The sequence below is a fragment of the Populus alba genome, chromosome 8, assembly GCF_005239225.2.
Source record: "Populus alba chromosome 8, ASM523922v2, whole genome shotgun sequence".
Taxonomy (NCBI): domain Eukaryota; kingdom Viridiplantae; phylum Streptophyta; class Magnoliopsida; order Malpighiales; family Salicaceae; genus Populus; species Populus alba.
In genome coordinates, this window is record NC_133291.1 from 7,408,772 (window position 1) to 7,432,435 (window position 23,664).

The 23,664-nt window shown below is 36.3% G+C and overlaps 4 protein-coding genes across 6 annotated transcripts; 2 read left to right on the forward strand and 2 right to left on the reverse strand.

The window, feature by feature from the left end:
• The first annotated feature begins 1,324 nt into the window (after window positions 1-1,324).
• LOC118039996 (phosphatidylinositol 4-kinase gamma 5) lies at window positions 1,325-4,520 on the forward strand. The gene is made up of 2 exons (XM_035046854.2): window positions 1,325-1,674; window positions 1,987-4,520. Exon 2 carries the CDS (start codon window positions 2,287-2,289, stop codon window positions 4,213-4,215), a length of 1,929 nt encoding a protein of 642 aa, XP_034902745.1. The 5' UTR covers window positions 1,325-1,674; window positions 1,987-2,286; the 3' UTR covers window positions 4,216-4,520.
• A 4,933-nt stretch (window positions 4,521-9,453) lies between these two features.
• LOC118039998 (uncharacterized) lies at window positions 9,454-12,359 on the reverse strand. Its single transcript, XM_035046856.2, has 5 exons — window positions 11,863-12,359; window positions 10,834-10,891; window positions 10,661-10,744; window positions 10,024-10,165; window positions 9,454-9,918 (listed from the first exon to the last, which is right to left on the reverse strand). Exons 1-5 carry the CDS (start codon window positions 12,257-12,259, stop codon window positions 9,640-9,642), a joined length of 960 nt encoding a protein of 319 aa, XP_034902747.1. The 5' UTR covers window positions 12,260-12,359; the 3' UTR covers window positions 9,454-9,639.
• A 2,401-nt stretch (window positions 12,360-14,760) lies between these two features.
• On the reverse strand, window positions 14,761-15,604 carry LOC140955837 (uncharacterized). The gene is made up of 3 exons (XM_073410758.1): window positions 15,487-15,604; window positions 15,337-15,368; window positions 14,761-15,228 (listed from the first exon to the last, which is right to left on the reverse strand). Exons 1-3 carry the CDS (start codon window positions 15,578-15,580, stop codon window positions 14,926-14,928), a joined length of 429 nt encoding a protein of 142 aa, XP_073266859.1. The 5' UTR covers window positions 15,581-15,604; the 3' UTR covers window positions 14,761-14,925.
• A 2,365-nt stretch (window positions 15,605-17,969) lies between these two features.
• LOC118039997 (uncharacterized) lies at window positions 17,970-22,620 on the forward strand. Of its 3 annotated transcripts, none has more exons than XM_035046855.2 (8): window positions 17,970-18,153; window positions 19,198-19,571; window positions 19,701-19,737; window positions 20,537-20,773; window positions 20,859-20,906; window positions 21,447-21,898; window positions 22,000-22,086; window positions 22,210-22,620. In XM_035046855.2, exons 2-7 carry the CDS (start codon window positions 19,264-19,266, stop codon window positions 22,070-22,072), a joined length of 1,155 nt encoding a protein of 384 aa, XP_034902746.1. In that variant the 5' UTR covers window positions 17,970-18,153; window positions 19,198-19,263; the 3' UTR covers window positions 22,073-22,086; window positions 22,210-22,620. The 3 variants fall into 3 exon arrangements, with proteins under 3 accessions (XP_034902746.1, XP_073266809.1, XP_073266810.1); XM_073410708.1 differs by having other exon boundaries at window positions 17,975-18,119; XM_073410709.1 differs by lacking the exon at window positions 19,198-19,571 and having other exon boundaries at window positions 17,982-18,119.
• Window positions 22,621-23,664: the final 1,044 nt, after the last annotated feature.

Genomic DNA, 23,664 nt, shown 5'->3' on the forward strand with positions numbered 1-23,664 from the left:
CAACAACAATCAAGCCAGTCCGAGTTAATTCGTTAAACTCATGATCTCGGTTGTAAAATCATGATAAATTCATAGAAACCAAACTAGAAATAACTTACATAGCTAAAAATTACAAAGCCATTCTTCCAGTAGATTTAATATCAAATGTTAAAATTGATAAAAAAAATAAAATTAATTCATGAGATTGATATACAGATCAACAAAAACAACATAAAAAAAATACAAATAATTTTTTTTTATAAAACTTAATATTAAATAATATAATTGAAAAATAAACAAATAAATAAAATTAGATTATTTTATATGAATTTTTTTAAAAAATAAAAAACCAAAGAAAAAAACTTAAAATACTATTTTATAAATATGATTCCAGTAATTTAGTAACATTTTTCGGTGTTTTTTTAATTAATAATTAAGAGGACAATTAAATTACAAACTTTATCCATCAAGTTAAATCAATCAATATTTCTGTACCGTGACTTGAAACACCACAGCACCACACCAAACCCAAACATCAAAATCCAATCGAAACCCTTCAAGGCAAGGACATTACCGTCCATCAAAAAACCACTTCGCATTAAGCGACAAATGGCACCACTATAATTTCACTCATGAAATAAATTAAAAAAATAATAAAAAACTGTGACCGTGAGCAGCGTGGATATTAGGCAGTGTTTGGTGCTAGGTTTCTACTTGCGTTTTGCAAAATTTTGATAACTACTAAAATATTGTTTATATTTATGTTTAGTAAAAACTGTCTCCTCCCTCCTCCCATTCCTGACAAATAACTACTAAAATACTGTTTATATTTATGTTTTAAATATATTTTTTAAAAATTTAATTTATTTTAGTTTTGTTACTTCAAATTAATTTTTTTTTTAGTATTTTAAAATTATTTTAATATACTAATATAAAAAATAAAATAAAAAATATTATTTTGATATATTTCTAAGTAAAAAACACTTAAAAAAATAATCATAATCACACTTTCAAACATGCACTAAGAGAATGTTTAGTAAGGCAGTGCAAATCACGTTCTATAAAAATTTAATTTTTATTAAAAATTAATATTTTATATTTTTTGAATTGTTTTGATATGCTAATCTCAAAAATAATATTTAAAAAATTTAAAAAATATTATTTTAATATATTTTAGCATGCAAAATACCTGTAAAAATAATCAAAACCACATTTCTAAATATTCATAACGTTTACCGAGCCACTTCACCGCCCAATCTCTTGTCTCCACGTCGCCATCCTAATCCAAGGGTTCATATCCAGGAAGTGAGAGGGTAAAGATTTGACCAGGGTTAGTTTTTAGCCCACGTACATAGTTCAAGAACCTTCTTTGAAGCAGAGAGAGAGAGAGAGAGAGAGCGAGAGAGATTTCCTTTTTCTATCTGTTTAATAATAAAAGGAAGGATTTTCGGTTTTTAGGGTTGGCCTTTAAAGGAGTATAAGCAAGTAGAGAAAAACAAACTGAGTCGACTCGGGCGATTCTTTGTTCCTTGTTAAACCTCTGTAATTCTCTTGACTGATTGGTTTTTTTGACCCGCCCACCACCCTTTGGAGCTAGCTAGCTACCTCACTTGCTCTTGAAATCAGATCAAACGGCTCTGATTCTGTCCCAAAGATTCTTCGTGGGGTGCTGGTTACTTCAGATCTTGCAATCTGGTGAGTGCTTGATGTCGGGTTGGTTCTCAATTGGGATCCAACGTTGCTGTTTCATCCTTAGTTTCTTCACTGTTCCTCTTGTTTTCAAGGTCAATTTTGTTATTTTGTTACTTTTCTTAATTGTAATTGTAATGAGAAAATATAAATAGATTTTTGTATTAAGGTAATCTTTATTATTGTTTTTCCCGTAAAATAGTATTAGATCCATTAATCTTGGTGAAATTAAGTGACTTTTCTGCTATTTGATCTGTGATTTAATAGTTTTAAAGTGTTTGTTTTATTGATGGCCTCTTGTTTCTGCTTATTTTTCAGATTATTGGAGGTTTTCAATGGGAATGGCTTCCTTAATGTAGTTGCATTGTGTGGGTCTGTTTTTTTTATTGGTCTTGGTTCTTTTTTAATTTTTTCATTACGAATTTTTGAGTGGTGAGGTGGAGTTTTGGTTTGGAGTTTGCGAATTGATAATTGAGAGTGAACTAGTGTATTATTTGCTACCAAATCGATTGCGTTTGGCTTTGGAGTTTGGGGCTTTTCTAAGAGGGAAGAAGCTCTCTTCCTTCGTTGCCTCCACTCTCACCAGCCACGTAGATTTTGAGGATTCTGTTCCTTTTCATGTCTCCTAAATTGGACAGTCCAGTTCAAACACAGATGGCACTGGCAGTCTTTAAGAGCCCACTTGGTGGGGAATACCACGGAAGCCAAAGAATGGAAGGGAAACAACCTGCTGTGAGGAGACGTGTTTTTGTGCAAACTGAGACTGGTTGTGTCTTGGGGATGGACTTGGATCGCAGTGACAATGCTCATACAGTGAAAAGAAGGCTGCAGATTGCACTTAATGTTCCAACCGAAGAGAGTTCCTTGACTTTTGGGGATATGGTGCTGAAGAATGACCTTAGTGCTGTTCGTAATGATTCACCTCTTCTCTTAACACGGAACTTTCTTCATAGAAGCTCATCAACGCCCTGTCTTTCACCAACTGGAAGAGACACCCAACAGAGAGACCAAAGTAGTCCTATTGAGATATTGGGACACTCAAGTAGCTTTGCTAAGGTGAGGCAATCGGTCAAGGAAAGCATCAAGGCAATTAAGAATGGTGTCGATCCACTTCCAGTTCATAGCGGGCTTGGAGGTGCATACTACTTTAGAAACAGCAGAGGTCAGAGTGTTGCCATTGTGAAGCCAACTGATGAAGAACCTTTTGCGCCAAACAATCCAAAAGGTTTTGTTGGCAAAGCTCTCGGGCAACCAGGTCTGAAACGGTCTGTGCGTGTTGGGGAGACAGGGTTCAGGGAAGTGGCGGCATTCCTTCTTGACCACGATCACTTTGCTAATGTGCCCCCTACTGCACTTGTGAAGATCACTCACTCAATCTTCAATGTCAATGATGGCGTGAATGGCAATAAGCTACACAAGAAGAAGCAGGTCAGCAAGATTGCATCTTTCCAGCAGTTCATTCCACATGATTTTGATGCGAGTGATTATGGGACTTCAAGTTTCCCAGTTACTGCTGTGCATCGAATCGGTATTTTAGACATTAGGATTCTTAACACAGACAGGCATGGTGGAAACCTTTTGGTGAGGAAGCTTGATGGTGTCGGGAGATTTGGGCAAGTAGAGCTGATTCCAATTGATCACGGGCTTTGCTTGCCAGAAACATTGGAGGATCCGTACTTTGAGTGGATTCATTGGCCCCAGGCTTCGATTCCGTTCTCAGATGATGAACTTGAGTATATTGAAAAACTTGAACCAGGCAAAGATTGTGATATGCTGCGGATGGAGCTCCCAACGATCAGAGATGCTTGTCTACGGGTCCTGGTTCTCTGCACAATTTTTCTCAAGGAAGCTGCCTCCTCTGGTCTCTGTCTTGCTGAAATTGGTGAGATGATGAGCAGGGAGTTCCGTGCTGGGGAGGAGGAACCCAGTGAGCTTGAGGTTGTGTGCATTGAGGCAAGGAGGTTAATAGCTGAGAGGGAGGTGTTTTCTCCCCGGGGTTATTTGGGAGATGATCAGGATTTCCAATTTGATTTAGACTGTGATGAACCACATTATGACTTCATCCCAAAGGTAACAGCAGATGACTCCCTGACTAGGTCACCATTCCAATTTGGAATTGGATCTGGGAGTGGTCGCTTCCTGCTTTCCAAATTGGAGGAAAGCATTGAGGAAGAGGAAAGTGAAGGGGAGGAAGAGCAGGAGGGTTTTACTGCCCTGCGCACTCCTGAAAAACTCCCTGCCATTTCAAAACTTTCCATGTCACTGAAGAGTAGTATCCCGTTAGGCGACAAAAACCAGAAGTTCTCAGGAACAAAACCAGAAAATGGCTATCTTAGTAATAGATCATCCGGTCACAGGAGTGCTAACGAGCAGCTCCCTGCGAGTATGAGTTTTGTGGAGCTGGCAGATATGACCGAGGAGGAATGGACCCTGTTTATGGAGAAATTTCAGGAACTGCTGCACCCAGCATTTGCCAAACGCAAATCTGTTACCTGTGGTCAGAGGCAGAGACAGAGACAGAGGCTTGGTACTTCATGCCAGTTTTGAGACATGTGATACCGGTATGAAGATAAAGAATAAGACTATGTTTGTGGGAGTGAACGGTTGTTAGCGTAGGTTCAGTTAATGGGTTTTATCTTGGATCAAGTGTAGGACGTACTGCTGTAAATATTCTTGGCATCAGCGAAGGAGGAGTTCATCAGCTAGCTGATTAGGAAATGGTCGTATTTCTTCTTTCACGTTTTTGTTTTCATTTTTTTTCCACCTTAACTCGAGGATTTGTTTGATAAATAATCTGTAGGATGAAAACCTTAAAGAATGTTATGTAAATAGTGACCGCTTGGCTTTCTTGATCTTGCTCGCAATCAATCCTATATCCATTTCTTAAATCATTCGTTTCCCAGCTTGAATCTCGGTCGACCTAGTTGGAATTGGAATGGTTTGCATTGTCTGTCTCCAAAAATATACCGTTAGAGTTCTGAGAATGTTGCCGACAGATTACAAGTCTTTTTTCACATCAGTGGCATGAACTAGTGTTTGATAATTGTCAAGTAAGTTTGTAATAATGTTGTTTTGTAGAAAAACCCTAGCCTGTTTTGCCTACCTGATGAAGACAAGGAGAAGTGTCATAGGCCATGCTAATAGCAAGACAAGCGACTTCTTTGGTACCAAGACAACAGAAGTCAGTGCCCGTTTTTGTTTGCTGGAAAATGCGATGGACCCTGTGATTGAATTTCATTTGTCTACTGTTATGGTGTTAACACGCAATGGCCGGATTGAATTCAATCATGCGCATGCGTGACCGTCTATTCGAAGTGATCTTGTATATTTTCTTACGTTTTTCCCTTGTTACAACAACACCTGGTGCTGTAATTCATAGATTATAAATTGGTAGTCAATTATTTTCAAGCCGTCTGGCTTTGTCGGATATTAATTATTATTATTGCCTTCGTTACTTTTTAATTTCATTTGGAAAAGGACACAACTCCTCGCTATGCCATGGTTGTTCGAAATCAACTATTCAGGAACAGGAAGAGGGATTCCGAAAGAAATTTTGTCCATTCTGACATAGAAAGCACAAGTAAAGATACGAGCAACCAACGAAGGAACAATGTTGGGGTCCCATTTTAGCTTACGGACATGATCAAACACTAAAAATTGGCCTTTCAAGTTGCTGGTAGGGTCAGGTTACTGAAACTGTCTGCTTCCTCGTTGTTTCCAGCCTCTCCAAATCTGCTAACTGAAGAATTTCTGTGTTTGGTTTCAACTGTTCGGGGTTTTGCGAAGTTTAAGCAGAGGATTGGAGCCTTAAATTTTGTTCCTGATAAGAGGCAATTTCTTTCTTTCTTATTTATTTATCTAAATTAGAGGCATTTGAAAGCTTATCAAGACTTGTAACCTAAAAAACATGCAACATAACTAAGGTGTTCACTCATTTACACTGCAAAACATTCCTAAATAAGATTACTCAGTGCTGATGATCCAACTGATATTATTCTAAAAGTTTTTAGGCACTCAAGTCAGATTTCAGTGGATCTTGAGTTCAGATCACCAGCTATGCGACGTGGGGTATATTTCTCCTTGTGAAAACACTATTTTCTAGTTTTTGTCTACCTAAAAGTAAGTTTTTTGAACGGGTTAAATCTATATAAGCCTATAAGGTCCTGCCATTACCACCGGTGTTATTTAACATCAGTTTTTTTTTGAGTTCAGATCACTGTTTTTCTTGCCCACTAGATTGTCATAGGCCATGGCTACTTTTAAGATTCAACTCTTTACACTCACACTTGATATCCCCGAGACTTCATACTTGACCTTTTCACTAAATTGTGACTCCAATAGCTTACTTTTCTAACTATCGAGAAGAATTCAACACCTTTAAAGTCTAAACTTGAATTGTACCTGCTTTGATGGAATCAGCAAGGGTAGCAATCGATAGGTGGGTCTTAATAGTCGTTGTCATGGGTACCAAATCAAAGGCATCTATAGTAGGATAGGCATTGAAGTTTGGTGACGGTCTCATCTAACAGTCAGACAAAGCTTCTGAACCTTGGTTCTTTCAGCTTGCTTAATTTGACTACAATTAACAAAAGGATTTATTAAGAAGCTAACGAGTAATGGGCTATGGACAGTGGCCAACGTGGCAGCCTAATCTGATCGGATTCTCTTTGTTTTGTTTTTATATTTCCACTTGTCCCCGGAGCAGGGGTCCAGTCTTGTGCTTTTCAAGTGGATTGAAGTTCAAGCGAAAATGATGAGTCAATATAAAGGAGCAAAGACAGGTAAATAAAAGTGGGCCTATACGCTGCCTGTCTTGTCTAGCTACCTGAATCCTTTGTGACATTGTGAAGCAAAATCATCGTCAAGTTAAGCAAAGATCTGATTATTTTTGTCATAAAAAAGACATCCGACCATGTGATCTAAAAGTTTCCTAGTTTGTTTACTGCTACGTCTCTTCTTGAAAAGAATTATTTGCCTAGGTCTATGAACTTAATCATACTAAAGTGCTTTAGTTCGGTGTGATGTGTTGAGACCTGACCTACCCTTTTATGGTTGCCCAGTAAATGAGAGGAAAGCTACAGCACACACAGGTAGATGATGAGGGAAAAGAACATAAACACTTGACCTCAAGAAACTTGGCCACATCTAAAGCATTAATTGGATTGCGAAAAGCAGCAAATTCTATCGAGGAAAGCAAGCAAAATAAAGAATCAAAGTACAATAAATATTAGGAATCCATGCATGTGAACCTCAGTATGAAAATGAGTGATTAAAGAAAGAGTCTGGATTCTGAAGATGAACAGTGAGAATAATAAACATCAAGTCATGGTGAGTGTGAAATCCTCCACTCTTGCCAAGGTCCTGCAGACTATCTCATGATGAGTCTCACAGCACCTGTACTCTTTCCACATTGTTATAAGTAGTAGCCTGTACTGTAAGCCTTGTGACACCTATATAGCAATAAAAGTTGACCTTATGTGAATGCCACTTTTGGCTTGAATGTGAGATTATTTATTTTGAATTCATAATTATTTGGTTATCAAAAACTCTTGAAAACCATCCAATCTCGATAATTTAAACTATTCCTAATAATATCCACCATCTAGATAAATTCCCAGCTCCTGAAGTGAAGAAATATATTAAATGCAGCGGGGTTTTTCATGTTAGTCTCTGTCCATGAGGCCTTGGTGTTAAATGTTCTTCTGCAAATCCATGACAGATAAAAACGTAGCTGTATGCATGTAAAATCACGAAAGAAAGCGATCGGTGCAGAATTTTGGAGAGGAAGTCTTTCAATGTATGAACAGTAATTGAAGAGAACCATAACAATGGGAATATGAGGAGGTTTGGATCAAATTAAGAATCTCATCGATCAAGAATAAGGAGAACTCAGTATCGTATAATGTAGAATGGCTAAAAAAGAACGGCTGAAAGGGCCGCGCGCGCACACGTACACATATTCTTCTATCCTTAATCTCTCAGGATTTATTGGAATAATAATATTTGCATAAAGGAGATAAGAGTTGAGGATATGGTATTATAATCCAACGTCTTCATCAACCAGGAATGGAATTTGTGTTAGGCAAGCAGGCACGGGGACTCTTTTTGTTTTTTTCCAGATACTCTAGCACTGCTGCAATAGCAGGATATTTCCCTGTAACTTCAACAAGCAAAATTACATGCACTTCCGTTCACACCTGGCAGTTTTGCGAGTAAATGAAACATGCTGCAAGATTTACCCTTCACCGGTAATTTTCTGTGAAGAAGTTAAACATGTCTTTCAAACTTCCAATCTTTACAATTCTATCCTTAGATTCTCTTATTTGTATCTTGAATTGAACTCCCCTCCACTTGGAAATACCAGAAACATAATTTTAGTTTTAAAGGTATTTTTCGAATTAAACCTCTTATTAACTTTTCAGGACTTAAACTCGAATTAAAAAAAAAACACATGCATAAAACTACACTGTTTTTTTAAGAAATTCACCGGATTTAAGCACTATTTTGTTCATGTTCTTCCTCTTGATTTTTCTAAACATTTACAAAAACTATCTACTCTTTTATTTCAAATGACACCACAGCCGTGTGCACTTGTAAAACCTTTTTCCAATTTTTTTATTAATTATTTATTAATATAGTTGTTCATGCCAGTTTGTGTGTATATTGATTAATCTTACGAGTTTTAATGTTAATAACCATTTAAGTTTTCAATAACCCTAAAATTTATAAAACTTGAATTAAAATTTTTTAAAAAACAAATCTAAATTTTAACTAGTTGTACTATACTCTCAAAATTACACTTATCCCATTTTAATCAAGCTCAAGAAGTACAATGGTCGTCGTTCACCTTGTGCTGTTTTGGATCCATAGAACATCCTTACTCGTTGGAGATTATTAAGCCACTGAACTGCCCTCTAAGTAATGGGCTTTCTTGGGTGTCAAAAGTTGTGGGCCGGTGAAGGCTTTTTAAGATACAAAACAATCGTATTGCTCAAAAGGTTAAGGGCCGGCCTGTGTTGTTTACTATATGGTCTTTAAACATTTCAAACCGTAGAAAGAACAAGCAAACATATAAGTGATTTTAGTGTTTGATTTAGATATCACTAGCCGCACGTTCAGATTAATTTTTAATTTTAATTTTAAAAAATATTTAGATGTTTTTAATGTATTTTTTTTTGTATAAAAAGCTATATGAGAATTTATTTTATATAATATGTCGACTTGATAGATTTAAAGACAATCTGAACTATCAATAAAAATATAATTTGACCTAAAAAAAATAATATTTTTTTTAAAATATTGAAGACCCTGATAACATTATAAAAATGAAATAATAAAAATTTATTAAACTCAATTCTCAATAAACTCAATGTTAAATGATGAAATTGAAAATAAAATTTAATTAAAAAAATAAATCAAGTCAACTATAATTAACCTGTCAAAAAAAGAATCATAAGATTAAGATAATATTATAAAAATAAAATTAAAATAAATTATGGAACTTAATTCTCTATTAAACCAATGTTAAAAGTAAAATTAAAAATAAAGACACAAAAACCATCTAATTCAACCTATTAAATTTATAATTGAATCATAAAACTTGAATAACCTTATCAAATATAAATCAAAACAGATTAACCTAATACCTATCAGTATTGGCCAGCATTATTGTTGCATTGTGATACATTTTGATAATCGCCGTGGTGACCAAATCGTTATTGCGACAGCCAGAGTTGACTCATCTAACATTTCGTTGTTAATGTGGAACTTGCAGTCCGAGTCCACTGAGAAAATGATTTCTTTTAGTCTTATTCATCCATGAAAGTCACCGGCGCCCGGCAAATAACAAAACAAATCACTTGTCAATGTCCAAAACAAAGCTATACGATCAAGAGCTATGCTAGCAGAGAAGGCCATTAATAAATAATCCGAGAGCTTAACGTTCAAGGACAAGTGGAATTACTATGAACATCAGATATGCCTGCGTGGTCTTTCTGCAAGGCTCACGCATTCACCATACCTATAACAATCTACAAGATGATCAATTGTCAGCCCTGCCGCCTGCATGAATGAGTACACGATCACCGGTCCGACGAATCGAAATCCACGCTTCAGTAGATCCTTGCTAATGGCTTCCGCTTTCGGAGACCTCAGCTGAACATTTCTCGGATACTTGTATCTGTTGATTGTTGGCTTGAAATTTACATTTCCCCACACGTAGTTACTAAAAGATCCAAACTCCCTTGCAATCTGTATTATTTTAAGTCAGAAAACCAGAATCTTAAGCTAGCAACTCACTCGCATGCCAATGGAGCCTTTACTAACACTGCATGAACATTAGGTTTTTAGACTTGCCTTCAGTAAGCACCTGGCATTGTCTACTATGCACCTCACCCTGCTCTCAGCCAACATGATCGCCTTGTTGGAGGCTATCTCCATGATCTCTTTCTCTCCCATTCTCGCAACAATATTTGGATTGAATCCGTCAAAAGCTTCTCTGTGTTTTAACACGACAACTTAAGCTTTCAGGTGCATATATATGTATCAAAACAAATAGATGGATTAAAGAATAATATAAATCATATTCTAGGACTTCATCTAAAAGCTTAAGCTATTAAATTAAGATAGTTTTTTAACATAGTATCAAAGTCTTGATGACCAAGTGGTCACGAGTTCGAATCTCACCATTCCTATTTATTTGATAAAAATTAAACACAAGGTAATGTGAGCCTGTGCAAGTTTCAAGCCCAAATTTTTTTTAATTGAGGAGGTGTGTTAGAAAATAATATAAATCATATCCTGAAACTTTTTTTAATAACTTAAGCTATTGGGTTGAGATGATTCTATAACAATATCATAAGGCTACATATACAATTAGAAACCATACAAGAAGCAGTAATTAACTAGGATGGTCCCAAAAAAAAAAAAAAAAAAGAACTGTTGTTTTCTGATAAATAGACGATGAGGGTGGCGGGTGGCCCTTCGACCTTACCTGAACAGCTCCTTTCTTTTCAAGATCTCTGTCCAATTATAGTCCATCAACATACCAGACAACGCAAGCAGCTCGAACAATTGTCTGTTCATTAAATTAATCACCACTTGAACTAATTAAAATGACATAATACTCAATGATTAGGCCGGTAGAGTACTAGATTAATCACTTACATATCGTCGTATACCGGAACTCCCCAGAATTCATCATGAAATGCTACATAAACTTTATCTGCACCAAACCTCAGAATCAATGCCTATATACATACATATCATTAAAACTTGTTCTCTCTTAATTATCTATTTTAGTACTATACGCTCTAAATGGATATATAGAAGAATAAATATAGTATGTATGCATATGTGGATTAGCAATCATTGGCATATATACGTACATTCATTATTGATACATGCATATATATAATCTAAGATGATGCACAGTTTGGTAGAGAAATGTCATGGTTTTGATTAATTTTACGTAAGGATTGGACCGACAGAATAGAGTTATTTAAAAGTCTCCAAAAATAGGATCATTTTTAGACTTGCATGAAGGTTGGTATTCCTATAAACCCATGTTGTTACTCTCAACCACCACATATGGACAGACGCTTCACGAGCTTCTTTTAGTTTGTCCTTGATTTATTTAAAGGCAAACCTTGAAAAGGCCCCCCTATTATAAAAGTAGTCTCAATTTTGCTCTCAGCATTTTTTTTATATCAATTTCCAGAAATTCTCAATCAAATCTGTCCATGAATATTTGATTTTTGACTCCATCCCAGTTTTACATTTTTTTTCTTTTGGCTAAATAATTCCAATAGAAGGGCACGAATTGAGAAACCAAAAGTGTCTAGGGACAGAATTGTTACAAAAATTTGTTTGAGGGTAATTTCAATACTAAACAAATAGCTGGGGGCATTTTTGAGGTTTGCCCTTTCTTGAAATCGCTTTCAGGTGGATCAGATTTTACATCATACACCCGCTACTGCAGCATTGTCATTTGTCAAAGTTTTTGAAAAATGATGCCTCGTGCTATGCACTAAAAATTAACTACTACCGAACGCATATATTTAGTTTTTGGAAAAATAAGAATTATTTATCTCGGTTAAATTAGCCAATCTGTTCTTTGTCAGAATATTTTTACATGAATGACAAAATACGACAGTGATTTCGTAAACTTTAATGTAACGGTATATTATACTATACCGCTGTTCTTTGTAATCCAGTTGCACCTCCTCAACTCCCCATCATTAGACCCCTGATTTTGCTTTTGCTGCTGCTGCTGCTGCTGCCGTGTTTGGAAGTTTCTAGCCACCGGGACTTCTCTTCTTTCCGATGGTGAAATTAGGCGAAGCGCCAAGGATATCTTCTGTTCCAATGGAGTCGCTGAACAATCTGTAAGAGAAGAATCATTTGAGCTCTGTGACAAAGATAATGACACAGATGATAGGGATAGTGATGAAGAGCTTCTGTGTAGCCCGATTGGATAAACTCTCTTAAGGTGTTTAGTGAAGAGCCCTTGACTACTTAGCGGCTTCTCTTTTTCTTTGATGAAAATGCTGTTCTTCTCCAGAATCTGTTTTCTTACATTTGCTTTAGACATGCCTGGAGAAGATGAGAAAGTTGTTGTCTTAAATTGGGGTAGATATAAAAGGTTGGGTTGAGTTATCTATAGAAGGTGTGGAGTTATAAAAAACGGGGAGCTTTATAGGTGAAGTGCCTAAGTTGGTGAAATGTGATTGCTCTATGCTTCTTGGAATTTAAGTAAAATAAACTTGGTTATGGTATATGATGAGTTCTGAAATTCAAGATGTTTATGAATAAAATTAATGAGTTAGATAATTGATTAATTTTTTAATTTAAATAATTTTATCTATTTTTTATAATTAAGGTGTTTGGTGACTTAATATAAAAAGTTATGATAGTTAATAAATGATATCAGGTGATACTTGATGAAACATCATTTTAAGTTCTTTATTATGTTTTGAATTCAGAATATTAAGCTCAAGCCTAAATAAACAATTTGGATCTATTTTAAGGTCTTTTTAATTCATTTTATTGGCATCCATCTTTACAATATTTAACCTCAAGAAGGTGCCTGTGAATTTCTTGATGTGATTGATAAAATAGGGATTTAATGTTGCGATGCTCTGCAGTCTTAGCCAATATTCTAATAGATTACTCAAGAAATAGTTTAGCAAAGAGGATTGACTGCTTCTTTATAGCTTCTGATGGTTTGTACATAGCCAATCTGTCTGTGTTTTGTGTTTGATATATTTAGTTCTCTAATGAAAGTACTTTAATTTTTTTTCTTACTACTTAAAATAATCCTAGTACCAATATTTACATCAGGACGAGTGTTCCTAAGATCAAGTGGTTATGTAAGTTAAAAATAGTTTTTTTTTCCTGGTCCAATTTGCTAAACATGATGAGCCATCAGTACTACGTGACGCAGGCCATACACATGACAGGGATTATTGACTCATAATTTTAAATGGTTTAGCCATTTTTTTCCCAGAATGATGACATCAATTTTCTGAAATAATCCACGTAAATGCCTTGCAAATCAAACCCTTGTAGACTTGTAGTGTTCATGATTCCTTCCAATATCGTTCCTTTTGTTATGCTATTACAAGATGATGTGAAATTAGGAATGCAATTTCAGTTATAGGGTTAATGGTAACGTCCAGCAGATGTAGTTATCATTTAAATTTGCTTTTAGTTGTAGTGTTTGTCTCAGTGCAAGCGTGATGGGTCCAAATTATTCTTAACTTGTACTCTTCTGCCTTGAGTTCTGAACCGTGAAGCATACCTGTTGTCTGCACAGACAGAGAGATCCCATCCCATCCCATTTCTTCCTAGTTACATCACTCTTTACCATATTAAATCTGGTGCAGACAGGAAGTCTTTTTCATGGATTGTTGTTGAATAATAGCTCCATTTGGCACATTTTCTCTTTCTTTGTTTTTAATGCTTCAATTTGATAGGGAATTCAGTCAAGTGAACTCAGCGCTTTAGTGTTTTGCTGAGAAGATGTGATGATAAAAAGCTTGGAATATGTATAGCAGGTTCTGAGTTTGAGTCAGAATTATATATTTTTTAAAAAATTTGGAATAATTAAGATTTTATTTATTTATCTAAATCTATAAAATATACTTTTTGAAAAGGGAGGTTTCCTCGAATTCAAAAATTGTTTTTTTGCTGACGACCTTTTAGCATCAGACAGCAAATAGATTTGCTTGCCTTCCTACCGGATCACAGAGCAAAAATCTTGTATTGAGATGTGTTTAGCACTCTCTGCTTGGATTTGATTTCTCGAACAACAGTGCTAAACGTTGAAGGAAAAAACTCGAAGAAATAATTAGCCATTGGATGGATATTTATGATCTTAACATGAAATTCCATTCCATTCCATTAAATAAAGGTTTGGGAAGATAACGGAGGCCGAAAACTGGAAGAATGGCGTACGTAGGAGCCCAAAGCTCGACAAACAACCTGACTCGACCCGCCACCAAAACCACAATCGAGTTTTTCTTTTCTTTTCCGGTACACAATATTCAGCAAAGTGCTGAGGCCCGAGAGAATAGATACTCGGCACTCGGTGACTCTTACAAATCGATAGGATTATCCATAGCACGTCGAGAGGGAAGGGATAATTACTTCCCCAATTTTACCAGCTGGATTTAGATTATTTGGCCAAGCCAATCACGTTATCTTGAACTCTCGGCGACATTCACTCTATTGATCAATAAAAATTGCGTGGTGTTAATATGAAAATCTATAGACTATGGTAGAGTCCTATACACGAATAAAGCGCGCAAAGTATTTGACTGGACTAATTAAAGGCAGCGACGAACATGAAATTATCGGTGAGCCATAGAAAGTCACAGGGGGCTACATGTCTGTGACCTGATTGATTTCTGGTGGAATGAGAAAGCTGCTCAAGCAATTAACTAGCAGTTAGTCATCGAATCAAAACAAAGGATGAAGATCTTATAAGCTACGCATGGTTGATAGCAGAACCAGAGTAGAGAAAAAAAGAAATTTAACACTGAAAGGTTAGTTGCCTTTACTTAACAGAGTCGAATGCTTAGCAGTGGTAACTAGTGTTGATCATATCACTGTCACTTCACAAACGAGCCAAAAAGGAAAGGAGAAGAAGTTAATGTTGGGAAACAAACGGATAAAACAGACAATATATAGGAAAACAAGAGTCTAGCTAGATTAGGAACTGTCTTAAGAATGATGTTCTACTTTTAAAAATCACCCTCAATTATTTTTAGGTGGATGGTGCCTAGGTTCATGGTAATCAGCATTGAAAGCTACAAAACCTGACTCCTTAACCCCTTCAGGAAATCGACCCCCGTTTCGCTTATTTCCTATATCCATAACCTCTCCTTCGTAGCCGTATTTTCCAGCCACTTGATCATTTGCACTCGAAATCCTTGAGGTCCCTCCATGCGCTACATTGCCTTTAATCTCTGGCCTTTTGATGTTGTGGGCTCGAACCACTTTTCTTCCTCCTATCTTTTTAATGCTGGTCGTGACCATTCCATCGCCATCCACTGTTATCTGCAGGCAATTAACATGAAAAGCACCTCAGAAATGGACCGACAATAAGGATATCAACCGGTATTGGGCAAACAGTTGATTATTGCAATGTTGACACGAATTCTTTACCCTTTCACTTGAAAAAGTATCAACTTCCACAGCTGCTAATTTCCCATTTCAAGGTTCAAATGAAAAATGTTAGCATACAAAATCGAATAACGTCAAGAACCGCAGATGAAAGTAAAATACAAGACAGTAAAGGGAGGGCAATATATATACTTGGATGGGCATGTGCACTGTTGAGCGATGCACCTGTAAACAGCAGTAAGAGCAGCAAGCATGTGAACTTCATAGGCGAAGCAGCCATTTTCATTGAGGATGTGTATCTGTTTTTGCATTCAAAACAGCAGAAGAGAAATAAATGAAAGCACAACACTGAGATTTATAGAGACTCAAATTAACACGAGTCAAATGTAGATTTATAGCTGCTATATACCCTAGTGAGATAGCTAACGCTAGCTATGGTCCCAACATTCGTTTCCCCATGTTCAATTGTTAATTAGTTACTGTTAATTCAGTATCTGTACACCAACTTATAATACATTAAATTATTGCATGAACCCTCGGGTTACCGCATGTGTCAATTGGACCAACGAAAACGAGAATCTCAAAGCACTTTTTCAATCACAATATGATTCAACTTTTTGTGCATTGGGATGTCATGAAAGGCTTCGCAGGGCGACATGACAGGGTTTAAATATTATGACCTGTAATTTGATTAATTAATAAAACTCTTAAACTCATTTATAGCTGATCTGTGCATATCTGATAATAGAGTAAATAGAAACATCTAAAAAAAGTATAAATATAATTTTTCTGAACATGTCTTAAGAAAGTACGTACACAAGTTAGTGTTTTCATTAATTAAGAAAGAATGTGTTTTTGAAAAGAGAAGAACAGAGTGCTAATTTAAGGATGGTGGAAGTGGCTGAGGGATTATTTGATTTTATTCTATAGTGACTAATTATTAATCAAAAAATACCATAAACAAGGAGGAGTGGGCTATAATCAACTCTTGACGATTGGCGTTGGAACCAATACAGAGCCACTAACAGTTTTGACGGAGGTGGAGGTTCAGAATGTGACAACGTTGAAAGGAAACTAACTGTGTTTTGCGCCTGTCTGCCGCCATCCAATCAACGAGGATGGTTTTTCTTATTTTACGAGATTTATAAAGTCTAATGCCAGGCTTTCTATATATGTTTATTTTCTCTATATAATTACTGTTCCCTATATAATGGAAAATGGATTCGGATCAATTCTAGCTCTTTCTATTCTACTGTGCTAGCTACGTGTAGCAAGTGTGGACTCATTAACGAAGGCGCAAGGCCAGCCATAGCTTCAGATTGGCTATGGACATGCTTAAGCAGGCGAAGTTCATGATTTCATCTGTTAGAATATTTGGCAATAAGCAAGCTGCCATGGTTTCTTTCTGAGTTTAAGGTAGTGTGTTTGGCATACATAACTGGTTCAGACAGTGACTGACAGCTTCGTTTGTACTCTGATGTTTTGGGAGAAAATAGAATAGAATAAATGCTGGATTTTGCCTGACTTGATTTCTATCCCGCTGAGAATATATTGCAGTGCTATCCAATCAAGCCCAGTCTACTAACTAACCACAGCTTAATCACAAACCAAATATAAAATCAAGGGGCCGGGAGGTGATCGCACCATGGATTTACTCAAACAACATCGCTAATTAATTAAGATAAAACATGAAAAGCTGCATAGAGCATAGGAATTAGAAGACAGAAGGCGTTCCTCCCAACTTCAATTTGTTTAGAAATTCTGTGGGTGGGCTTTCTCTTCCATTGAGGACTGTGTGACTATGAATTTCACCAAGGGCAAAACTACCACCCTGTAACTATGGAAACTTGTGCTACGTATCCTTCAGCCACGGCCATGCTCCATGACAACCCGCCTTGGTGCTTCTCTAGCTCCATGCAGAAGACTAAGATGTCTCTAGCTACCTGGGTAAAATATTTGTTACTGATATATATATATATATAGTAATGGCTGGAGTGCTGGTTATTCAACGGTGTGTCCCACAAGATATATTATTTTTAATATTCAAAAGCACAAATTGTCAAAATATCTGACTTTGATACATATCTTCTGCTCTTTTAATGAAAATATATTATATATATATATAAACTACTCTACATGGTTCGAAGAATAAAAATACAAAATTGAAAGTATGGAACTTATTGCAAATAGGGAAGTGTATTCACTTTTTTTTTTAATAAAAAAAGGACAACAAAAGAAGTGTCACGAATAAAAAAGACTTGGGGTCAAAAAACGAATAAAGATTGATGTTATAATTCTAAAGGATTTATTTTTTTTCAAATCACACAGAGCATCTGCAATGTAATATGTTTATGTTCTTTTTAAATACATGAATTTTTTAATAATGTCCATATAGGTTAGTTTTTATAATATTAAACTAATTATTATAATTTAATAATATTAAACTAATTATTAACAATAATGTCCATCTGAGTCCCAAGAATGGGGATGCTGGACTCCATTCATGAGCTCCTCGAGATGGGCTTGAGTTTCCATGTTGAGGCTTGTTTATATTGTTGGCTGAGTGCCCAAGAACAAAGACTGGGTGGCTTGCCGCATGCCCTGGCCCTTCTTGATGGCCTTGATTGATTTCAAGTTCCTCACAGCTGCATGCTTAGGCTCCACGTAAGCAGCATCCACGAGGACCCACTTGCAAGGAGGCGTGGAACTCAAAGTTCAAACGACTAGCAAGCATTTGATCAAAGTAAAAGCTAGAGGCTCCCTCAACCAAAAAGAAAGAAAGAAGGAAAGAAAAGGCTCCCTCGTCCTCAAAATTTTTGAATGAGGTCTCTTGGCGTTCATTAGTCCTCCATGCTTCGAGTTAGTGGAATCGATTTTCATTTTGGAGTTTTGTTTTCCTGCTTATAAAGTTTGAATTTTTATATTTGAATTTCCACCATTGATAGGGTTCTAAGTTTTAGTCTTGAAATTGAGAAGATGAAAACTCTTCTAGACATGCAATTTTTTTTCTCTATCATGTGCATGTGCGATCAATTTATTTGTGGGTTTATCTCTTTATAAAAGAAAAAAAAAAACAAGTCACGAGCAAAATGATGAGTGCTGGAAATCTTACAAGGTAAACATAAATAGAAGAAATTTAATGATGAAAGAAACTGAAAATCTTATAATTTAGGAGTGAAGAAATACTGGGCACACGCAATTATTAGTATATTTTTTTTTAATGGAGAAACGAAACAGAGATGATTATGAAATAGCAATTTCTACTCATTGCGAGCTTTAGGCAATGAAAAGCAATTAGGAAGAGCCACGATTTCAAAGTCAAAAAACTATATGTACTTATATGTAATCATGAAGTGTTCCCTATTCCCTTCTAAACTAGTCCCACCCATTCCATTTACTTTGAATTTTTTTTTATTTTTTTTCCTGGGAGTCCTTAGTCCCACCCACCCATTCATCATTCATCCACTTTATTTCTAGCATTAAATCTTTTTTTTTCTTTTTTTTTTGTTCTCTCTCGAGTTTTTGTCCCTTATACATCAAAGCAAGCATCATCATCAAGATACCGGCTTCCAACAAAGAAGTATAATTATTCTAATGGATTTTAGGTATGGCAAAAATAATGCTAACCGAGAGACACATTAGTCTAGTCTGAAGAGAAAGCAGGGCCTGTAGCATTGCCCTTTTTGGCTCCTATCATCAAATATGTTTTTGGAAATGAATTCAAACTTATCATCCAATTCCAGACAGCCTGGAATTACTCTTCTTCAATAACCTATAAAAATCCTTTCCTCTAATTTTGTTCTTTCCATGTTTGCTCTCACAAAGGCCATATCTCCAGCCATTTTTATCTAGAACCAAGCAGCTAAAGAAACTCACACACTGAAACTTTACCATGCACTTCAGATAGCCTTTCACACCCCCAAAAAGTGAATCACCTCCAGGCTCTCCAACAGTATTCTGTTTTACCAGATGGGGGTAGCAACATCATCCATGGCAGCAAAATTTGCTTTCTTTCCACCAAATCCACCATCTTACACCATATTAGTGGAGGAAGAAACCGGAAAACTTAGGCTCTCATCAGATACACTCCACCAGAGGGACAACGTAGATGTTTTGAGATTATGTACCAAGAAAGGCAATGAGATTGTTGCCATGTATGCGAAGAATCCATCAGCTTCATTGACAGTGTTGTATTCTCATGGCAATGCTGCTGATATTGGCCAGATGTATCATATTTTCACTGAGCTTAGCTTGCATCTCAATGTTAATCTTATGGGGTGGGTCAGCTTGATCATTTTAGTCGATGCGTATCAACATTTTTTTGTTTCTTGCTACCAGTATTTTTTTTGTGTTTTGGATTTTATAGTATGATGATCTATGTCATTTTGTTCTTTGGTGTTATGCAGGTATGATTATTCTGGCTATGGACAGTCTTCTGGAAAGGTACAAAATTCTGTCTGTTTCCACCTGACTTTAAAATAATCGATCAGAAAGTTAGTGATCAAACTAAAATCCAAACCAGTCAAGCTCACTTGAGCATGGAATTAATAGCAGGTCTCATACTTTCATGAAAATGTTGAGAGAAAATTTTTAGAAGTCAAAGCATAGAGAATTGAAATGTGACTTTCTATGCTTCATGACAAGACTCTTTTTCTCTTGTTTCCCTTGTTCTACACGGGCTCGAGCAAATTTGGCAGGCCGGCCTAACTAACCTCAGAATTAGAAGGCGGCGGAGGGGCTTGTTAGGGTGAACTTCTAATTACCTCGCAATACACATGATACACTGAGAAAGTACTTATATTATGGTAGAAAAGAAGTGAGTAGTGTCCGGGGTTTACTACAATGTCCTGGGTCTCTACCAAGCCGACAGAGTTAAAATGCATATGTGGGTTAGTCCCTTGAACTAATCCAAGTGATTTTTTTCATCACTTTATTCAAATTTAATGGGCCAACAACTTTGATATTCTACTGACGCCGGCATTCTAGACTCACCAAATGACCAAGCCTGCTTAAACCAGGTGCTGAAACAAGAGATTACACTTTGAACCATTATCATTTTTGTGAGCTACCAAGTTAAAAGTTCTTGAGTAGAGAACGTACTCAATTTATCACAGGCTGACATTTCCACTAGTAATTACAAGTCTTCTAGAACACTCTGTTTCAGAATAGCGTGTTGTTTTCTCTGTGAATTATAGTAAGTGAAATGACGGCTGATTTTGTGCAATGCATTGATGCCAATTAGCCAAGTGAGCAAGACACGTATGCTGACATAGAGGCTGCATTTAAATGCCTTGAAGAGACATATGGAGTGAAGGAGGAAGACATTATATTGTATGGCCAGTCGTTAGGGAGTGGACCTGCTCTTGAATTGGCTACCCGTTTGCCTGAATTAAGGGCTGTTATTCTTCACAGTCCTATCCTGTCTGGCCTTCGAGTCATGCATCCTATCAAGAAAACATTCTGGTTCGACATTTACAAGGTTCGTCTCTCACATTTTCGCATGTAGTTTTACTATGTTAGATTTGATACTTCCTTTCAGGGTAATCCTTCATATTTTCTTGCAGAATATTGATAAAATCCCGCTAGTCAATTGCCCAGTTCTTGTAATTCATGTGAGTACCATTTCCTCTTGTTTATCTGCTGAAGCCGAATTCAGTCCGGCATGTTCTGCAAATTTTGATGCAAAATTAAGCCTTATTATAGACCTTTGCTTCCAAATAATATTATTCAAACTTCGACACAGCAGAACTCTTTCTCTTTCTTTATAAATAAGGATCTGAGCTTTCTGGTACAGCATTGAGAAACAAAATTTCACGATATGAGTTGTGTTCTTGCAAAAACACATTGATGTTCTGTATTGTCATCACGATGCGGAGGAGTCATTATGCAGTATTTTCCTGTAGTCAAACTTTTTAATAAATAATACGATTTCAGTTGATTAGGCCTGAGCTATGACTATGAATAACCACTATTCTTAAGGCTCAAAATGGCGCAGAATGGATATGGAATATGAACCAGTTGCTTCGGAGAACTCGAAATCCTACATTATTTTCATGAAAACCTGTTGCAATACTTGAAATTGATCAAATTTAAGAAACAGAAGATGCGAAAAATTGTGTGATGAAATGTAATTCCCCCACTGGTTCTTGCAGGGAACAGAAGACGAAGTTGTGAATTTCTCTCATGGGAAGCAGCTCTGGGAGCTTTGCAAAGAGAAGTACGAGCCATTGTGGCTTAAAGGAGGAAACCACTGCAATCTGGAACTCTACCCAGAATACTTGAAGCATCTCAAGAAGTTCATATGTGCCATCGAAAAATTGCAGCCGCGTCTTAGAAATGTATCAGCCCAAAGTACTGATCAACCTGAACAACCCTTGAATACTGCAGAACACAATGCGGAGAAGCCAAGGCCAAGCACAGATCATAAAGAGAAGGCAAGGCCTAGCATTGGACACAGAGAAAAATCCAGGCTAAGCACAGACAGTAGAGAGAAAGCAAGAGCCAGCACTGACAGAAGAGAAAGGGCACGAAAGAGCATTGATCGCATGGGCAAAGCAAGAAATAGCACTGATCAGCCAGAGAAAGCTAGGAACAGCTTCGACCGGTCCATACAACTAAAGGCTTAATTTGTTTTGTTTCGTGTCCTTTGTAAGTCTATGTTGAGGATTATATGGTGATGTTGGTAATTGGAATTGGTTATGGCAGGTTTGGAGACATGGTGAGGTCTGTTGGATTGTGCAATGTTGATTGTCTGAAGCAGACAGCTGCCGAGGCCTGATCGATCGGGTTAAGGTCAGTAATCCTATATGAGCCGTAACATCCTTTTCCAATTCCTTGTCTGGTTGATTTAATTTACTGTTTCTAGTACACATACATCCATTGATCACAGATCTTCTTTTCTTCTATCTATTACAGTTACCTTGTGGATTCTGAAGTCTTGGAGAAAGCTCCAGCTTGATAAATCAAATCATGTTGCTCCTAAATAGTCCTGGATCACTTCAGCAAAAAAGAGAAATTCCTTTGCTGCAGCTGTTTGCGCTTTCAAAATAGCATCTTAGCAAGGGGAGTATGGTCACCCAGCAATAATCAACTATCCCCTACAGCTTTTTAGTCTGGTGATTGCTGGTTGGTTCTTATTGATTTTATTATCCTTATTTTCATAACCTTCCTCGTCCAATTTGCTGTTTGCTTTTTCCTGTCGATCTTTTTTGTGAATTCTTGTAGCTGAAATGACTACAAGTGCTGTGGCTATTCAGTGAAATAATTTCATAAATATATTTAGTGGAATTAAACATGTGGGCCTATAAAATCAAGCTTTTTTTTTTTTTGTTCTCGCAAAATCATGTCTTTTGTAATTACTAGTGGTTTTGTCATGTGCACTGCAACCAAAACCATGTTAGGGCACCCACCTCTTATTTGCAAATCATATTTGAGGAGCTCAGCAAGCACAGTGACTCAAGAAAACATTGCTGCTTACCAAATCCATATTTACTTTTGATTTCATCTGTAAGTTCTGTGATGCGCGTATTTCGCATGCTTTTGACTTGTTTATAATGATTATTAGACATTTTGTTAACATATCAAATCAAAAAGCAGAAATTAACAATTGAATCAGCTCACTGTCAGGATTTACAATCAGCGTGAAATATCCTAATGACAACAAAAGGTACAGCATTTATCCACGTCACCGAATTAAAACAGTAAATGAGAAACAGGAAGAACAGCCATGAGAAATGGTAATCAGCAATAAAATCAGGTAATATTAATTCCTGCTTGTATTCACACAACGTTCAACCCACCGTTGTCATTGTTAGAACCCAGACAGATGGTTCCACCTGTGGCTTGAACCGGTCTTCAACGTAGGAAATTAAAAATAAAAAACCCAACTTGCACAGTGAAAAAACCTAAGTTGAAAAGGTGACTTGATCAACCCGATCAAAATCCAACAATTTAGTACATAATTAGCCTAGTGATGAGTCTTAAAATTCAAAATGTTTAGGAATAAAGTTGATGTGTTGAATAATTAGTTGATCTCTTAGTTCAAACAATTTGATTTATTTTCTCATAATTAAGAGTATTTGGTGATTTAATATGGAAAAGTTTAGAAAGTTTGCAAATTGTAGTAGGTAATGTCTGTAAGGCAGTTGATTAGTAACTGTAATAATAACAGGTGGTGCTCTAATAAGTTAAGTGAGTGTAGTTGGTATATATAAAAGGTTACTTTTGATGGATATGAAGATTTTTCAATGGTAAAGTCAGTAATTTTATAGAGAAAAGAAATACAATGATATTTTAGAGAGATGAACTTTAAAAATATATCTGCTATAAATATTAAAAATGAAAAGATTATGAACCTTTGTTTTGAAGTCT